This window comes from Coregonus lavaretus (genome assembly GCF_964263955.1).
Source record: "Coregonus lavaretus genome assembly, chromosome: 12".
NCBI lineage: Eukaryota > Metazoa > Chordata > Actinopteri > Salmoniformes > Salmonidae > Coregonus > Coregonus lavaretus.
Window position 1 is genome coordinate 21,937,135 of NC_139999.1, and position 20,057 is coordinate 21,957,191.

The 20,057-nt window shown below is 43.5% G+C and overlaps 1 protein-coding gene across 1 annotated transcript in view; it reads left to right on the forward strand.

The window, feature by feature from the left end:
- LOC311138402 (succinate--CoA ligase [GDP-forming] subunit beta, mitochondrial) overlaps positions 1–20,057 on the forward strand; it is a 102,697-nt gene that overhangs the window by 46,160 nt on the left and 36,480 nt on the right. Inside the window, exons 5-9 of the mRNA XM_084173072.1 lie at positions 1,184–1,336; positions 1,836–1,925; positions 3,388–3,484; positions 11,642–11,803; positions 12,958–13,100. Of these exons, the coding sequence (XP_084029198.1) occupies positions 1,184–1,336; positions 1,836–1,925; positions 3,388–3,484; positions 11,642–11,803; positions 12,958–13,100 (645 nt within the window). The remainder of the gene's footprint in view (positions 1–1,183; positions 1,337–1,835; positions 1,926–3,387; positions 3,485–11,641; positions 11,804–12,957; positions 13,101–20,057) is intronic.

Here is a 20,057-nt window from a genome sequence, read left to right on the forward strand (position 1 = left end):
ATTTCTTGCAGAAATGTATCATGATAAATCATCCCAGAGGGACCTATGATATGATATGCAGGCATGTATCACACAAACCGGTACACACTAGATTAATTTCCCAAATGTGCAGACATTCACAGACAAGGGAGATATAATGCTACCTGCTGTTAGTGGCTGTAGTCGCAGGCCCCTCTCAAAGCCCGTCTCAGATTAGATTAGGCCTGGGATCAAAGTAATAAAGTAGCCAGAGAGCTGCAGTGATTGAACAGGACCCAGGCCTCTTAACATCGGCCCTCTTTAACAGGCTGTAATTATATTGTCAAGCTCTGTTTCGCTGAATGAGAACCAGGGGTGAGCTGTCAGCCTGCCATTGTAACACGTCCCCTTCACTTCATTATACTGCAGCCATCCTCTCCAGACATGACACAGAGCATTATCTCTACTGGCAGGACAGACCAGGGCTGGGGAGAGGGGGAGGAAATTGCCAGGACAGACCAGACCAGGGCTGGGGAGAGGGGGAGGAAGTTGCCAGGACAGACCAGACCAGGTCTGGGGAGAGGGGGAGGAAGTTGCCAGGACAGACCAGACCAGGGCTGGGGAGAGGGGGAGGAAGTTGCCAGTACAGACCAGACCAGTGCTGGGGAGAGGGGGAGGAAGTTGCCAGGACAGACAAGGGCTGGGGAGAGTGGGAGGAAGTTGCCAGGACAGACCAGGGCTGGGGAGAGTGGGAGGAAGTTGCCAGGACAGACCAGGGCTGGGGAGAGGGGGAGGAAGTGATAGAAGAAAGAGGAGAAGAGCGTAATGGAGGGTGAGAGGGGCACAGAGAGCCAGTTAGATTGAGAGAAAGACCAGGAGAGGGTGGTAGTAGTGTGGAAAATAGATCAAGACTTTAAGCAGAGAGAGAAAGAAGGCTGCACTGTTGCCTGTTTGCATGGGACATGGAGTCCAAATTAACTCTGTCCAGTTAGGCCCAGGGAACTGATAACAAACAACCAACTCATCTCTATCCCTCTGTCTTTCCATCAATCTCTCTCTGTCTCTCTCTCCCTTGCCATCTCCCAGCAGGTTGCTTCATTCCCAGTATAGCCTAGATTTAGAACCCATAGGTTCTCTGGGTTGTAATAATACTATCTCCTGTGTCTGTATCTGAGGCCAGTCTGTGATGTGAAGGCAGTAGGCTGACTCTCTCCCTACTGACCAGGTGATGGTGGCTGAAGCCCTGGACATCACCAGAGAGACCTACTTTGCCATCCTGATGGACCGGGCCTGCAACGGCCCCGTCATGGTGGGCAGTCCTCAGGGTGGGATGGACATAGAGGAGGTGGCCGACAAAACCCCAGAACTCATCTTTAAGGTACAGTACTGTGAGCTCTGCAACAGCATATGTTACAAATGACTATAGATGTTAACATGGAACCTCTCACCATTCACTGTACTTGTGATCCAATAGCTTAATATCTCTTACCATTAACTACAGTACAGACATCCCTGGTATCCCTGTACTTCCGTCTGACCGTGTGCGCAGGCGCGCTCTGGCTCTCTCTCTCTCTCTCTCTCTCTCTCTCTCTCTCTCTCTCTCTCTCTCTCTCTCTCTCTCTCTCTCTCTGGCTTTCGCTCTCTGATTGGCACAATGCATCCCTTCTCCATGTTAGAATCTTATCTCTACAAGTGCCTGATAATTATAAAGCCATAATTTCAGGCCCGGTTCTCCTTTCCTCACGACTGGCAGGTTGCCACCACTTAATTGCATATCGTGATTTAATATGAACATCCACTGTGTGTCAAATTACCATCCAGTGTTTGAGTCACCATTCTCTCCGCTTTCTCTCTCTCTCTGCTCTCTCGTACCACAGGAAGTTATAGATATTTTCGAGGGTGTGCGAGATGACCAGGCGCTCCGCATGGCAGCTAATTTGGGTTTCAAAGGACCTCTGGAAAGACAGGTAATAGGCCCGACAAAGCTCTCTGAGCCGCAGTGCAGAGAAGCAGAGTCGCGTACACACACCAAAGACCCACAGTACTGAACTCAGAGCTGATGAAACCAGATAGGATACTGCCTGTCTACTGGGCTCTTTATGCTGAATTACAAGGTTTATAGAACTCCATAATGTCCTTGTACAACAGACAAAGCTTTATACGTTTGAATCTAATCAAATTGTATTCGTTACGTACACAGTTAACAGCAGGTATAAAAGGTGCAGCGAAATGCTTGCTTGTTTACCGTTATAGTACATTTTTTTTTTTTTCTTTTTTTGAGGGGGGGGGGAGTCCTCTCAAAATCATTGCTGATGAAGCCAATTCTGGCCAGTGTAAACTGGGTCAGAGACGCACACAAAAAGACAAACCCCAAAATTCAAATTTGATATTAAGTTGTTCTCCAGTTCCTTTTAGAGCCATTTTTCTTGTAGCATCATAATGCTAATTTGTATTCCTATCCATGAGCACAGCAGCTTAAAGAATCGGATTCGTTCAGAATGTTAAAATGCAGAAAAAGTATAACTCAACTTAATGAATTGTCTTTTGAAAAATGAAATGAACATACACAATTGTCTGAGAGGTACACCCTGTGTATTACGAGCCTGTCTTGATATTGAATGGACATTGATTTTAACAGCCTTGAGGAAATTAAAACAATTCACTAAGTTCTTCCAACTCTTTCTTTTAAAGCACATCAGTTGCCACAGTCTGTTCGATTCACTGCTAATTACAGCGGTTGTGGGTGTGGAATTGAATGTTAGGGTAAATATATTGGCTGCTTTGAAGAGTCTTGGTGACAAAGTGTGTGATTGTGTGTGTCTGTCTGTGAGTGTGTGGCAGAGAGCAGTGCTAACAATGTTTTCTGTCAGGCTGTTTTCATAATCAAAAGAGCAGCTCGGTTGCAGGGACAGACAGAGACATCAGTTCAACCCCTGATTCTTTGAAAAGAGGATTCATTCCAATGACAGCCACTTCAATAGTAATACTGCGCCTGTTAGGATAATGTGGCACAATAGACACATTATAACTCTTACTCAGTGCTAATGCATTAATATACCACACAAAAGCTGTATTATAGTAGTTTAATTACTGTTTTCATTAGGCTATGTAGGCTTCGTCATGCATGCAATGCATTCAATTATATAGCATTTATAAGTACTATTATTTATATATATATCTATATAGCCTATATTTTGTACAGTATGTGAGAAAGGCGTATTGAGTTGTGTTATATAAAGAATTCAACACCTGCACGCACATGAGCGAACACACTCGGCTGAGAAGCAGGCCCGCCAAGGCCATTCAGCAGCACGCATACACTAAATAAAACATGACAAAATCACCTTTTACATGTGCTGAGTGGCCTTGGCGGGCCTGCTGCTCAGAGGCGTATTGTTGGGTAATTACTGTCCTTTGTGGAACTCACAGGCTGCAGATCAGATTAAGAGGCTCTATGATCTGTTCCTGAAAGTCGACGCCACTCAAGTTGAAGTCAATCCTCTCGGAGAGACTCCCGAAGGACAAGGTACGACTCTCTTTTTTCTTTCTCTTTTTGGTGTCTACATATCAGAAGTTCTGTTTATCTGGATCTGTCTTTGTTTGTTCTAGCTCTCTCTTTTTCTCTCTCATTTGCTCTCTCACCATGGGAGTGTATTATGAGATTTTAGGTATACTGTATATTGTAGCATATCACTATCCTGAATTAAATCTCAAACTAATTGCCTCTTGAGTAACACTGTCAGATAAACTGATAGATGACACAACTCTGCTTCTCCACAGCTTTTGATGCATTGTTATGAAACAAGTTCTCGTTGTAGGTCTGGTTCATCAGAGTGACAAGAAAATAACATATTGTAGCCTAGTATAATAATTGCTTATGAATATTGATGAGAGGTCTATTTTGTTGTACTAGCAAGGCAGAAGCAGTGTTTCTGTAGACTTACATTGAAAGTAGCTCAACTTGTTCTTCATTTTGTACATATTCAACGAGGGAATGGAATGAAGTACCATGGATGTCTGTTATTCAGTCGAGTTTAAACAGCACACCACAGTACCGAAGAACATCACTGTAGGCAGAAAAGTTACTGCATTTATTTTCGGTGTAACTGAACCCTCATCACCAGAGGGACGATAAGACCAAATTACTGTTTATCTCTGAATTCTTTTACATTTCGTGAACAACAATAGTGACTAAAATATTCGGCAAAAACCTATTTTTCAGGGGCAGTTGATGAGGCTATAACTTACTAAATAGACACTGAAAAAACAAACTAAACTACAATTATTTTTCATTTCAGTTGACTAAAACTAGACAAAATTATCTCTGTGACAAACATTTGACTACTAAGTGGACTGAACAAGAGTTTGTGGAGAGATTGAGAGCTTTTCAGTGATAGGCACAATTAATATTAGCAGCACAGATGCGCAGCGCTGTTTTGTTCAGTGGGAAGGACGAGTCACACCCGGCAAACACAGCCTACATCAGGTGGTGAGCTGTGAGGGAGCAAGCGATGAGTGTGGGCAGACAGGTTCCGCCCCGGCTCCGCCTCTGATTATACACATCGCGCAGTGACTCTCTTGCTTCACCTTAGCTAACCAGTCACCACCAGCCATCTAGTTAGCTACCCTTTGTCTGGTTAAGAAACACAAGCTACTTTACGAAATTAAAAACTATAGCAGAATTGAGTTTAAAAACTATAGCAGCATTAAGTAGGCTGTCTTTGAATTTGTAGTCTCGCTCAACCCTCCCACCTTTCCCACTGCATTTCATATACAGGTTCTATATTCAAGACTTCCTCTTTTCCTCAGAGAAAACGATTTGATTCTAGCCCTTAGACTACCGTTCAAAAGACATGACTCATAATACCGCCACTAAATTTTTTTATTTCTATCGTGCATTGGCGGGCCACATTTTACATTCAGAAATCATATCGTGGGCCATTCTAAAACTAGGTTACTTGTGGACCGGCTCGTTAACCATTTGTTAAGGCTACACCAAATATTTTTATAACTAACCCAAGATAGACCACAGCCTGTCATTTCCAATGGGAGCAAATTAATCATAGTGGGCAAAACCAAGCACGAGCTAGCGAGAGACTGTTGGCGCGTTCTAGCATGTATTTTCATATTTCCGTTAGGGAACGCCTAATCTCGGCTACCCAGAAGTAATATTATCTTGTGAAAATGTGTCATTTCCTGTTTTACTTCTGGGGGGAATTACATTAACAATTGTGATTACCTTTGTGCAAAGGAAGGAAGAGAAATCACCTTCCTGGCAAATGGGAACTCTTGGCCAAACCCCTCCCTTCTGCTAATTTCACCCGTGTTTGTCATCGCCAAAAAGCACATTTTTGTTTTTATGAAACAGACCATTTTGTCTTTGTGGCTGTGGAATCTAGTGGAAACCGTTTATCATCCGCACGCGGCTTGAAAATCACCTCACTGATTCATCCAAATAATCAAAGACGAAAACCCAAAACCAGGAACTACTGCTGCTGGTAATCACATAATTCTACATGAGCCTGGACAGATTCTCGCCGTTTCATCTGTCCACGAGAATCTGTGCAAGAGAGATTATGGAACTATTCTGTGAAGTGCGCGTGTGCAATAGCGCAATTTTTTAAAACTTTGGCAAAGGGTAAAATCAACAAAACGTTGTCCACTCTGTTCTTAACAGATTCTACACTGAACAGAAATGTATATGCAACATGCAACATTTTCAAAGATTTTACTGAGTTACAGTTCATATAAGGAAATCAGTCAATTGAAATAAATTCATTAGGCCATAATCTATGGATTTCACATGACTGGGAATACAGATATGCATCTGTTGGTCAAAGATACCTTAAAATAAAAGGTAGGGGCATGGATCAGAAAAACAGTCAGTATCTGGTGTGACCACCATTTGCCTCATAGCGCGACACATCTTCTTCACATAGAGTTGATCAGGCTGTTGATTGTGGCCTGTGGAATGTTGTCCCACTCCTCTTCAATGGCTGTGCGAAGTTTCTGGATATTGGCGGGAATTGGAACACGCTGTCATACATGTCAATCCAGAGCATCCCAAACATACTCAATGGGTGACATGTCTGGTGAGTATGCAGGCCATGGAAGAACTGGGACATTTTCAGCTTCCAGGAATTGTGTACAGATCCTTGCGACATGGAGCCGTGCATTATCCTACTGAAACATGAGGTGATGGTGGCGGATGAATGGCACGACAATGGGCCTCAGGATCTCGTCACGGTATCTGTGCATTCAAATTCCCATCTATAAAATACAATTGTGTTCGTTGTCTGTAGTTTATGCCTGCCTATATCATAACTCCACCGCCACCATGGGGTACTCTGTTCACAATTGACATCAGCAAACCGCTCGCTCGCCCACCCAACGCAATACACGCTATCTGAGCACACTTCTCCAGCATGCCAGTGGCCATCGAAGGTAAGCATTTGCCCACTGAAGTCTGTTACGATGCCGAACTGCAGTCAGGTCAAGACCCTGGTGAGGACGACGAGCAGGTTGTGCAGAAATTCTTCGGTTGTGCAAACCCACAGTTTCATCAGCTGTACAGGTGGCTGGTCTCAGACAATCCTGCAGGTGAAGAAGCCTGATGTGGAGGTCCTGGGCTGGTGTGGTTACATGTGGTCTGCGGTTGTGAGGCCGGTTGGACGTACTGCCAAATTCTCTAAAACGACGTTGGAGGTGGCTTTTGGTTGAGAAATGAACATTAAATTATGTGGCAACAGCTCTGGTGGACATTCCTGCAGTCAGCATGCCGATTGCATGCTCCCTCAAAACGTGAACCATCTATGGCATTGTGTTGTGTGACAAAACTGTCCCCAGCACAAGGTGCACCTGTGTAGTGATCATGCTATTTAATCAGCTTCTTAATATTCCACACCTGTCAGGTAGATGGATTATCTTGGCAAAGGAGAAATACTCACTAACAGGCAGGGATGTAAACAAATTTGTGCACAGAATTTGAGAGAAATAAACTTTTTGTGCTTATGGAACATTTCTGCAATCTTTTATTTCAGCTCATGAAACATGGGACCAACACTTTACATGTTGCATTTATATTTTTATTTAGTGGTGTAGCCACAGATAGAACAAGGTGTAGCCACAGAACAATGAGCCAGATGTTTCAGAAGGACACACCATTTTGGAACATTCAGATAGAAATATGCTATGTAGAACAAACATGCCTCTCTCGCTCTCTCTGCACTTGTGGGTCTCTGTTTGTTTTGTATGTAATATGCATCTTCTATGTAGGCTGAATTTACATGGCCAGATAATTATTATATAATATTATTCTTATACAGTGGGGAAAAAAAGTATTTAGTCAGCCACCAATTGTGCAAGTTCTCCCACTTAAAAAGATGAGAGAGGCCTGTAATTTTCATCATAGGTACACGTAAACTATGATAGACAAATTGAGAAAAGAAAATCCAGAAAATCACATTGTAGGATTTTTTATGAATTTATTTGCAAATTATGGTGGAAAATAAGTATTTGGTCACCTACAAACAAGCAAGATTTCTGGCTCTCACAGACCTGTAACTTCTTCTTTAAGAGGCTCTTCTGTCCTCCACTCGTTACCTGTATTAATGGCACATGTTTGAACTTGTTATCAGTATAAAAGACACCTGTCCACAACCTCAAACAGTCACACTCCAAACTCCACTATGGCCAAGACCAAAGAGCTGTTAAAGGACACCAGAAACAAAATTGTAGACCTGCACCAGGCTGGGAAGACTGAATCTGCAATAGGTAAGCAGCTTGGTTTGAAGAAATCAACTGTGGGAGCAATTATTAGGAAATGGAAGACATACAAGACCACTGATAATCTCCCTCGATCTGGGGCTCCACACAAGATCTCACCCCGTGGGGTCAAAATGATCACAAGAACGGTGAGCAAAAATCCCAGAACCACACAGGGGGACCTAGTGAATGACCTGCAGAGAGCTGGGACCAAATTAACAAAGCCTACCATCAGTAACACACTACGCCGCCAGGAACTCAAATCCTGCAGTGCAAGACGTGTCCCCCTGCTTAAGCCAGTACATGTCCAGGCCCGTCTGAAGTTTGCTAGAGTGCATTTGGATGATCCAGAAGAGGATTGGGAGAATGTCATATGGTCAGATGAAACCAAAATAGAACTTTTTGGTAAAAACTCAACTCGTCGTGTTTGGAGGACAAAGAATGCTGAGTTGCATCCAAAGAACACCATACCTACTGTGAAGCATGGGGGTGGAAACATCATCCTTTGGGGCTGTTTTTCTGCAAAGGGACCAGGACGACTGATCCGTGTAAAGGAAATAATGAATGGGGCCATGTATCGTGAGATTTTGAGTGAAAACCTCCTTCCATCAGCAAGGGCATTGAAGATGAAACGTGGCTGGGTCTTTCAGCATGACAATAATCCCAAACACACTGCCCGGGCAACGAAGGAGTGGCTTCGTAAGAAGCATTTCAAGGTCCTGGAGTGGCCTAGCCAGTCTCCAGATCTCAACCCCATAGAAAATCTTTGGAGGGAGTTGAAAGTCTGTGTTGCCCAGCGACAGCCCCAAAACATCACTGCTCTAGAGGAGATCTGCATGGAGGAATGGGCCAAAATACCAGCAACAGTGTGTGAAAACCTTGTGAAGACTTACAGAAAACGTTTGACCTGTGTCATTGCCAACAAAGGGTATATAACAAAGTATTGAGAAACTTTTGTTATTGACCAAATACTTATTTTCCACCATAATTTGCAAATAAATTCATAAAAAATCCTACAATGTGATTTTCTGGATTTTTTTTTCTCATTTTGTCTGTCATAATTGACATGTACCTATGATGAAAATTACAGGCCTCTCTCATCTTTTTAAGTGGGAGAACTTGCACAATTGGTGGCTGACTAAATACTTTTTTTCCCCACTGTACATGTATGTCACCCAGGGGGCGGCGCACAATTGGCCCAGCGTCGTCCAAGGTAGGGGAGGGAATGGCCGGCAGGGATGTAGCTCAGTAGAGCATGGCGTTTGCAACGCCAGGGTTGTGGGTTCGATTCCCACGGGGGGCTAGTATAAAAAATAATAAAAATAATAATAATGTATGCGCTCACTAACTGTAAGTCGCTCTGGATAAGAGCGTCTGCTAAATGACAAAAAAATATATATATATAATTCTGCTGTTGGGAACATAATAGGATGTTATGCAGAAAAATATGTTGGTAGGCTATGTATGTTTGTGCACATGGAAGTCAGTGATTAATGTTTACTATAGATTAATGAGGCAATACAAATGTGATGTGACTAAAATGGCCCCCTGTTTGCCATTTTGACAACTAGACTAAATCATTATTCAAATGACTACAATGACTAAAACTAGACAAAAAAACACAAAAAAAGAGGGCCAAAATGATCCCATTTATTTTGGTTCCCCCTAGTGTGTGTGTGTGTGTGTGTGTGTGTGTGTGTGGCTGTATGTGTGTGTGGGCTGTGTGTGTGTGTCGTGTTGCCTTTATTACACTTGGGAGCTTCAACCCAGGTAGTATTTCACAGAGATGAGCCATTACATAGTGAATTTACCATTGGTTCCATGGGGATCCCGTGTACCACTACTGTCATTTGTCCTCCAGGCTGTTATAGAGTATTGATAGATGAAGGCTCCAATCACCCCTGTGGAAATGCTTATGGTATATAGTGGGCCTTACAAAGTACAAATCCACAAGGAGCATACCTCAGGATTTCAGCCCTGCAATGCTATGAAACCTGAAGTAGTTCCACTGATTATCAAGCCTTAATGAAAAGCTGAAGTAAATACTTTGCTTGCAGTTAACATTTAGCTTACAGTTTATTTTGAACTGCACCTTGTGAAGTGTAAAAGTAATGTCCATTATGCATAATATATTGTCCCTTAGAGGCACTGTCAAATACACTGCTCAAAAAAATAAAGGGAACACTTAAACAATACATCCTAGATCTGAATGAATGAAATAATCTTATTAAATACTTTTTTCTTTACATAGTTGAATGTGCTGACAACAAAATCACACAAAAATGATCAATGGGAATCAAATGTATCAACCCATGGAGGTCTGGATTTGGAGTCACCCTCAAAATTAAAGTGGAAAACCATACTACAGGCTGATCCAACTTTGATGTAATGTCCTTAAAACAAGTCAAAATGAGGCTCAGTAGTGTGTGTGGCATCCACATGCCTGTATGACCTCCCTACAACGCCTGGGCATGCTCCTGATGAGGTGGCGGATGGTCTCCTGAGGGATCTCCTCCCAGACCTGGACTAAAGCATCCGCCAACTCCTGGACAGTCTGTGGTGCAACGTGGCGTTGGTGGATGGAGCGAGACATGATGTCCCAGATGTGCTCAATTGGATTCAGGTCTGGGGAACGGGCGGGCCAGTCCATAGCATCAATGCCTTCCTCTTGCAGGAACTGCTGACATGAGGTCCAGCCACATGAGGTCTAGCATTGTCTTGCATTAGGAGGAACCCAGACCGCACCAGCATATGGTCTCACAAGGGGTCTGAGGATCTCATCTCGGTACCTAACGGCAGTCAGGCTACCTCTGGCGAGCACATGGAGGGCAGTGCGGCCCCCCAAAGAAATGCCACCCCACACCATGACTGACCCACCGCCAAACCGGTCATGCTGGAGGATGTTGCAGGCAGCAGAATGTTCTCCACGGCGTCTCCACACTGTCACGTCTGTCACATGTGCTCAGTGTGAACCTGCTTTCATCTGTGAAGAGCGCAGGACGCCAGTGGCGAATTTGCCAATCTTGGTGTTCTCAGGTAAATGCCAAATGTCCTGCACGGTGTTGGGCTGTAAGCACAACCCCCACCTGTGGACGTCGGGCCCTCATACCACCCTCATGGAGTCTGTTTCTGACCGTTTGAGCAGACACATGCACATTTGTGGCCTGCTGGAGGTCATTTTGCAGGGCTCTGGCAGTGCTCCCCCTGCTCCTCCTTGCACAAAGGTGGAGGTAGCGGTCCTGCTGCTGGGTTGTTGCCCTCCTACGTCCTCCTCCACGTCTCCTGATGTACTGGCCTGTCTCCTGGTAGCGCCTCCATGCTCTGGACACTACGCTGACAGACACAGCAAACCTTCTTGCCACAGCTCGCATTGATGTGCCATCCTGGATGAGCTGCACTACCTGAGCCACTTGTGTGGGTTGTAGACTCTGTCTCATGCTACCACTAGATGAAAGCACCGCTACCATTCAAAAGTGACCAAAACATCAGCCAGGAAGCATAGGAACTGAGAAGTGGTCTGTGGTCACCACCTGCAGAACCACTTCTTTATTGGGGGTGTCTTGCTAATTGCCTAAAATTTCCACCTGTTGTCTATTCCATTTGCACAACAGCATGTGAAATTTATTGTCAATCAGTGTTGCTTCCTAAGTGGACAGTTTGATTTCACAGAAGTGTGATTGACTTGGAGTTACATTGTGTTGTTTAAGTGTTCCCTTTATTTTTTTGAGCAGTGTATATAAAACGTGCTGCACCATCACAAATACTGAAGTAATTAAGTCTAATAGGACGAGGTCACTTGCCACATTTTATTCAACATTTTTCATTGAGTTTGTTAGATGTTCATTACATTTCCATTTCAAATCCTCCTTGCTAAAGTTTCTTTGTCTATTTGTCTTCCTCTCTCTCTTGCTTCTTTCAGTGGTGTGCTTTGATGCCAAGATCAACTTTGACGATAACGCAGAGTTCCGTCAGAAAGCCGTCTTTGCCATGGACGACATGTCAGAGAGCGATCCCACAGAGACAGAGGCAGCCAAATGGGACCTCAAGTACATTGGCTTGGATGGAAACATTGCCTGCTTTGGTGAGCTCTGATTATGACTGTCCACAACATGCATGTTCTATGCATTCAGCCATGGCTAACCCACACCAACTGGAATTGAGTTTTTTTGACTGGGCTGACTGGGATCCTCTGCAGTCCAAATTAACAACCAGCTTTCTAATGACTCCAGAAGGAGGCCGCTGTAACCAATGCTTTCTAATTAGTCATAATAATAAAAAGTCTCCAGTGGGCTGGATTGTTGTTAGCATTCTCATTATAGGCCTCCCCTGTCATAAATCAAAGCTTTATAGTGTAGTTCTGGGCTGCTAGGGAGTATCTCCTGGTTGCCCTGCAGCTTCATAAACGCTGTGGCAGTAAGAGCACGTTAGTGCCTCTTTCCCGTGCCCAGCCTCTCCTACAGGACAACAGCTCCGAGCTGATGGGCTCCTTATAAGCTCTGTAACCCACCAAAGTGACAGCTGTTAAAGCCAGTTTCCTTTTATTGAGACTTCTGTAGGGGTGCTTGCCAGGATGCAGGCTTAGCGCTGATAACCCAAATTAGGGAAGACATTTGTAGAGAGGTGTGTTGGCTTTAGCAGGGCGGCTGAATCACTTGGCTCCCTGGCAGCACAATACCAAGCAGCCCAGCGGGTTAGGGATACTCTCATTAGGCTGCCTGATAATACGACAGAACCTCTTTTAATCGACACTCACTTTCTGAAGTCAAGAGTGTTGCCGTAATCACATTTCTCTCCGCTTCTCAACTTCTTCAAATGTTAAATATCCTCATTAGAAGAGTTTTTACAGTTAGTTAGTTTTACTTTAAATTCTCTAAAGATTGTTATTCCCTCTTCATTAGATAATTTACTCATTGATTTCGCTGTGCGCTCTGTTTTTGTTTTAATAATTTTATTAGGTAATGTTTATTGTAATTAAATCCCAACTACTTTTCACTGTCAGTTTTCTCTCAAGGTTTTTGTTTAAATTTTCAACTTCATTTAGACTATATTGTGGAAAATGTAACTTCATTGGAATATGTATCATCAATTGTCATCTGACTTTGCGATGAGCACAGCAACTATTTTGAAGGGATGCTCTGGACTTTAGAGGCCCTTCTCTGTTTTCTGAGACCAGTAACAACAGAGTTATCTCAACTTTCTTTGTGGTTTAATTTCACCTTTGACCTGCCATTACAGTGAATGGGGCTGGTCTGGCTATGGCCACGTGTGACATCATCGACCTCCATGGAGGGAAACCGGCCAACTTCCTAGATCTGGGAGGAGGGGTGAAGGAGAAACAGGTTTACGAGGCTTTCAAACTGCTCACTGCTGACCCCAAGGTAGGAGCACATGTTATATAACACCACAGGGTGTGTGAGTGCTGGGGAGAGGAGTTGTACCACCTAAAGACTGAGAACAAATCTCAGAGAGCCAACACGCTGTTCCAAGAAAGAACCTGTTGATTTCCCAGTTTATGTCAGCTGCTCAACACTTTACCCTAGCGATTCTGTAAATCTCTGTTGCTACTTCCTTTGTGTGTGTGATTGTTTAACCATGAGTCCTGTCAAAGCTTCTCCTTAAGCCCTTGTCTAGTTGGTTAGATACAAGTCCACCTTTGTAACAAAGACACAACATTAATTAGCGGGTTTGGCACCAACAGGCATGTTTCTCTCAGAGATGTGGTATTAGAGACCATCTCCCAAATGTAATGCCATAGTTTTATTGACAGTGTTGTGATAAATTGCAGCTCCGCAGCCACAATGAAACTAGCCTTTTAATGACTTGTCCCTGCTGTCACAGTCTTCTCCCAATGCAGAATGCAAACCCGTTACTGTACATCCCTGGTGGAATTAATGGCCGGAACCTCAGAGGAAAAGATCTGGCACCTTTGCTCGCTTTACGACTGTGGAATTCTAAATGATCATTTTACCAATAACTCTGCAGCAACCAGTCGGAGGCTTGTAACGATGCTGCAGTACTGGTTGTGTGTTGACACTCATCACAGCACTAATTCCCTGTTTGCCATCACTTCACTTTGATGTTTTTCTCCCAGTCTATTTGACAGTCTAGTTGTGTCTTCATATGTGTCATAGAACAGCGTTATATACTGGTTCCTTCTATCCCACTGTTGGAACAGGCCAGTTTACCACACGTTTTTAATACATCAAAGATGAAGGATATTGAGAACAAAGGACATATAGACATGATGTGGCATTTCTACATAAATATGCATAAATCTGGCATGATACTCATTGCAATACACAAGTCACTTGAATGGCATTACTTTGCTTCACTTCAGTTTCATGTAGTAGCTTCAATAGTTGACTATTTACTTTGTAGCTATAGGCTATATCAGACACTAGCCTATATCTGCCTCTTGGTTTTGAAGGCTCCAGTCACGCACACATACCAGAGATGAATGTGAAACACTCCAGCTGATGATGTATTGTCCCATTCAGATATCCACAGTGTATTTATAATTTTGGACCCTGCATGAATTTATCAAGGTGTCATAGAAATAGAATAAAAGAACAGGAGAGAAAACAGCGGTGGAAGTGTTTCTCTCCTCCGAGACGGTGTGATCAAATTCATCCATTATGATGTCAAACCATGTCATAATAGAGATGAATTTACGGGGGAAACCGAGCCAGCTTTTAAAGACTGCATTACACTTCCCAATTATTCTTGCATAGGAATAGTTTTCTCTTTATTCTGACTTCAATTCAAATCCCAAACCCCAGAGTTAAGGCATTAGCTTCCTGTCCCTCCTCCAGCAGTATGGAGATGAGACAGAGACACAGGTCCTCCCTTTTGGGGGAGAAGAGAGAGAGGATTGACATTACACTCTGTGTACCGACATTTGCATTTCATACAGGGATTTGGAGACTCGTCAGATCTGTGGAGAGAATGTTAATTATTAGATTCCTGCATGATGAAAATCCTATTTTGCATTTTTCTTTTCATAAATTCCAAACTTTTAAGAGCTAAGATTTCCTGCATCTCGGTTCCATTTTGGCCTAGGCTGTAAACAACTTGAGACAGAGAGAGAGAGGCTATTGAATGAGAATCAATAGCTTGCAATGCTAAGGATGCACACTTTTGTTAAATGTTGAAATGTGGCCATTATACTGAATTAGGTACTTGAAAGCATACTTGTCATGACAGACTCAATATTCATGCTGACAATTGACTTGTTCATGTTTTATTTGCTTTGGGATTGAAGATGTTGACTCATTCCAACCTTTCCGTAAAATGTTAATCAGGAGTGGAGTGTTTATTTTGCCATATTGAATACATCAGCTCAACTCAAATGCCTCGTACTTGACACCCAACAGTTTCCTCCTTGAGGTTTGGTGTAGTGTGAGATGCCTAACAGTGACAGAAAACTAGCTGTATACACATTTTCACTAATTCAGCAGTAGGGCAATTCCACGGTAACAGAGTGATAATGAGACTCAGATTTTTCACTTTAAAATGTGTGCCAAACATACCAATGATTGCAAAGTTGAACAAACCATAGAAGGACTACTTGAACATTTTACTAAAACATATTTAATTAAAGAACAATGCAGATGCAAAGTTTGGTAACAGAATGACGGTTTGTGCTGTTGGTGCCGCCATGCATTGTTTGACATTTTAAAGTGAAAAATCTGAGTCTCAGCATCATTCTGTTACCATGGAATTGCCCAGTATTATACATTTACTACAGCCTACTTCAGTATGTCTCTAGGGAAGCTGATGGATTTCTGCATAAGTGAATATATTCTTGTGCTCTCTGACCCTCATTAGCGCATCATTTTTACAGCCTTATTTCAGCTGCTAGGTTCCTCATAGCCGCTAACAATTCATATGGTTACGCATAGTATATCTCAGCGCTCTCCAACCCTGTTCCTGGAGAGCTGCCGTCCTGTAGGTTTTTGCTCCAACCCTGATCCAGCGCACCTGATTCTAATAGTTACAGGGTGGCAGGTAACCTAGCCTAGCTGTTAGTGTTGCGCCAATAAAGAAAGGTTGCTAGTTCTAATCCCCAAACTGACAAGGTGAAAAATCTGCCGATGTGCCCTTGAGCAAGGCACTTAACCCTAATTGCTCCAGGGTTGCCGTTGATAATGGCATACCCTGGCCATGACCACACTCTTCGAGGGTGTCTCAGGGAGAGTCTGATATGCAAAAAACACATTTCCAATTCATACATGCGTATATTTTTTAAATTTTAGTCATTTAGCAGACGACTTATCCAGAGCGACTTACAGTTAGCGCATACATTATTTTATTGAACCCACAACCCTGGCGTTGCATACACACTGGTACATTTGTGAAATAGGACAAATATAAGCACCCACCAAATAATAATAATAATTATTATTATTATTATAATTAGCTGGTTGAAAAGCTGAATCAGGTTAGTTACAACTGGGGTTGGAGTGAAAACCTACAAGAGTAGCTCTCCAGGAACAGGGTTGGAGAGTCCTGGTATATCTGATATCAATTTGTACATTGTGGCACTTGTTTCAATGACTACTAAAAAGGCCATATTTAAACACCATTACCATGTAGGCTAATTTATAAATAAATACCAGGTAAATAGCAAGTGGTAAAATAAAGCATAACCTGGCCCGTTCTATTATCTGGGAGATGGTAAACACTGGATAGTGTGTCCGTCCATAGCTCTCTTTCTCCCTCTCTGCTCTCTCTTTCTGCTTTGGTCTCTTCAGCTCATTCTATTCCAACTGTAAGATGCAGCTGGAGTGTACAGCTTCAGCTAGAACAGACAGGTTCTGGGATTGGATATAATTAAACCACCTCCTTGTTTCATTGTGTTTTTTCCCCTCCTTTCTGTAGTTGGAGTACAGCATTGATTAGGTCAATTAGAAAGAGGAAAAGAGAAAGAGGAAAAGGGGCATATAGTGTGAAAAGGAAATGTGCAGGATAAAAGAGTGAAGAGGTTGGAGAAAGAGAAGGATGGAGAAAATCGAAAGAAAAATGAAGCAAAAGGCAATAACTTCAGTGAGTGGTGTGTGTGTATGTATGTGGGCAAAGCCTATTCATTTCATTGGACATGCAGTACAAGGCTGTTCAATGGTGTTCAAATTATGTCCTCTGGCGCCTTATGTCCATGCTAAAATAAATAGCTCCACTCTTTCACAGGCATATAAAGAACTGCTTACTTTGACAGAATCGTTTTATTATTGAGTCCCGTCCCGTCTCGTTCCCCCCCCCGCCTCACATCACCTGTAGGCAGTGCCCAAATACCAACAGCCAAATAACATCCTTATTACACTGACTCCTGCTCAGCTAATGTTTTTCACGAGTTCACATCCATTTAGTTCTGAACTCTGTATTTCCTAGATGGTGGTGAATTATGGCCCCTATGAGACGAGGCTGTGCTCCTAAGCTGTGTGAGACAGCAGGAAGTGACTGGGTAATTGTCACCTGTGGGTGTTTTCACAGTGCTGTGTTTAAGGTGTGCCAGGAACAACACGGCTAGGTTCTCTGAACCTCCGCTTCAAGGTGAAAAAAAGTGATTGGCATTGTAACATTTAGCATTTAGTTCATCCAGTTGAACAGTTCCAAGGCAGAGATGGAGAGGGTGTGAGATGGTGTGTATTTGGCTAGGTAACCAACCTTGGATGGAAATCACATTGATGATTAGGCATGCTGAACTTACTCACTCATCTTCACACTTGGCCTCCCTACTGGGTTATATGTGTCTGTGTGTGCACAAGCATGTGTGTGTGTAATGTTTCTGTTCTAAAGTTGTGTACTTACGCTGATCATCCAGCGTCACCTGTGCCTCCCCTCCAGCCATTTGTGAGTGTATGTGATGCCCTTTGTGTGTGGTTGTTTGCAGATGGTGTTCACTCAGACTTTTGTGTTCCTTGCGGCAGTGTGTGGTGCGTGTCTAGTGAGTGTTTCTGCTCTGCCTCACCTGTGTCTCCCTCTTGGCCAGCGTTAGCTGCTCACACAAGCAGAGAACAAAGAACACCCTTAAGGACTATTTGTCCCATCTTTGGCATGATGTACCTCATGGAGAGGTCCTGTTACCGTCACATTTCAGCTCTAAATCTCCCCATTACCTACAAAGTATTCATGAAAGGTATTATTGTCCACTTACTATGGATATACCCCAGTGTATGGCAGTGCTCTTCCTTCTTCCAGCCTTTGATCTGCTAAATCCGCTTAAGGCAGTGTTGTGATGGCCTCCCCCCAGCGTCACACTGCCTCACAAAGCTCTGAGGAGCAGGCCCAGCCACTCCACTCTGGACCTGCCACTCACTCTCTGGTCCTCTCTGTGCATATGGAGATGTCTAGGCCCATGTTGAATGTCAGAGCACCTGCTTAGACATGGTGTGAGGCTGTAGGAGACAGGACTCATTGTGGCCCTCTTTAAGAGCCCCACACTGTGACGTGATTGGTTGTGAGTGGCAAATCATTTTCTCCTCCTTGCGCCAGAGTCCTATAGGCACAGTGGGAATGACCCCTCTTCATGTCCTTGGATCTGTTTCATCCACACCGCTATCACACAGGCTAAGGCAATCATGCACCTCACAAATACAGACACATCCAAACACATACATGCCTAGCGCTCCGGGTACTCAAACAATCAGTCATCATGGAGTTGGCTGTGACGTTGGAGCTCTGGGTTTGCTGTGGGGGGAAATTGTGTCTCGGCCTGCAGGCTAGGCCTCTGGGAACAGCCAGTCCCCTGTGTCGTAAACACAAGCAATGAGAAGCCAGCGAGAAAGCCCAGAAACGGGCTCCCACTCCGTAACGGAGTTATTTCCCTCTGTGTAGAGCATTAAGCCTGGTATTACAGAGGGTAGGCTATGGGGAGCCAGCAGCTGAGACTTGTGCTGTGGGACCAGTAAACATTGGACTGGGGAGATGAGGAGAGAACATTAGAATGATGAGCAGGTCATGCCATCAAGAGCACCTTTTGCTAAGAGTGGTAATAGCTCCCTGGGTGTACTGAGCTCTGAATGATGTGATTGTTTTTCTATGGTGGTGTGGTGGTTTGCACTGCAAAGCACATATTGACAGTGACATTTAAATCATATGGTGCTGGTGAGTAGAGTAGGGGGCATTATTTCAGTCATCTTTAGCTAGGTCTAACCATTCAGTGTTTCCCAAACTCGGTCCTCGGGACCCCAAGGGGTGCATGTTTTAGTTTTTGTCCTAACACTACACAGCTGATTCAAATGATCAAAGCTTGATGATTAGTTGATTATTTGAATCAGCTGTGTAGTGCTAGGGCAAAAAACAAAATGTGTACCCCTTGGGGTCCCGAGGACTGAGTTTAGAAAACCCTGGCCTTAAATACTACAGTACTAGCCTGGGTACCAGTCTGTTTAGCTAACATACCACTCTGTGTGCTTTGTGTCATATACCAAAGATGTATAGCATGACAAGGAATGGAATAATAGCTCACTAGACTGTTACCCAGACTACTACAGTACTATGGTTACAATGAAATTATAATAGCCATAGAGCACTATGATCTAAAGGGGTCACTTATCTCCGTAGAGACTCAGGAAACACTAACAGCCTCAGTATAACTGCTGATCATGGACTAGCAGCAGACCCCATCAGACCTCCGTGGCCTGCTCAGTTCATCCCTCATTAGGCCTCCTTGACCCACTATACTGCAGCTGAAGATTTGCTTACAGTGCATTACTTTAATACAGTCAATGATACAGTATACTGCACATCGTAGCTAGCTGTTCCACTTTCCTGCTTATAAGACCATAGCAGAATGTGGGCCGTTTCTACTTGGTGTCAGGTCCTTTGTTCACAAAGTACTGGGTCTGGGCCAGGCCTTGACATATAGAATGGGATGTTAATGGTAGGAGGAGAAGTCAAGGCTCTGGAACTCTAGTCTAAAAGCCTTGGCTGCTTGGCTATGGAGCAGCAGTTCAAAGAATCATTGTGACGCTACAGAGGAACTGGATGCACAGTGTGATGTGTTTGAACTCAATGTCAAAATGCTGGACTTTTCCTTTTTTTATACTTAGTTTAAGAAAGGAGCCCAGAAAACCGCAAGTCAATTCTCCATACACTAATGATTTCTGGATTCTGTTTTCTGGGAAATTGGAAATACTTCAGTTTGCCAGTTCACTTTGTTTCTTTGTGTTTAGTCTAATTGGTTGGGTAGAGAGTGCTGTTTTTTATGAGTTGACAAGCTGTAGCCTACTCCAGGCAAGAAGCTCCAGTCAAGAAGCAAGTAGGTGTTTGGTTTCCATTTTAGAAAACAAAATGTTTTTTTGTTTATGTTTTGTTTGAATGTACCCGTGGCAATA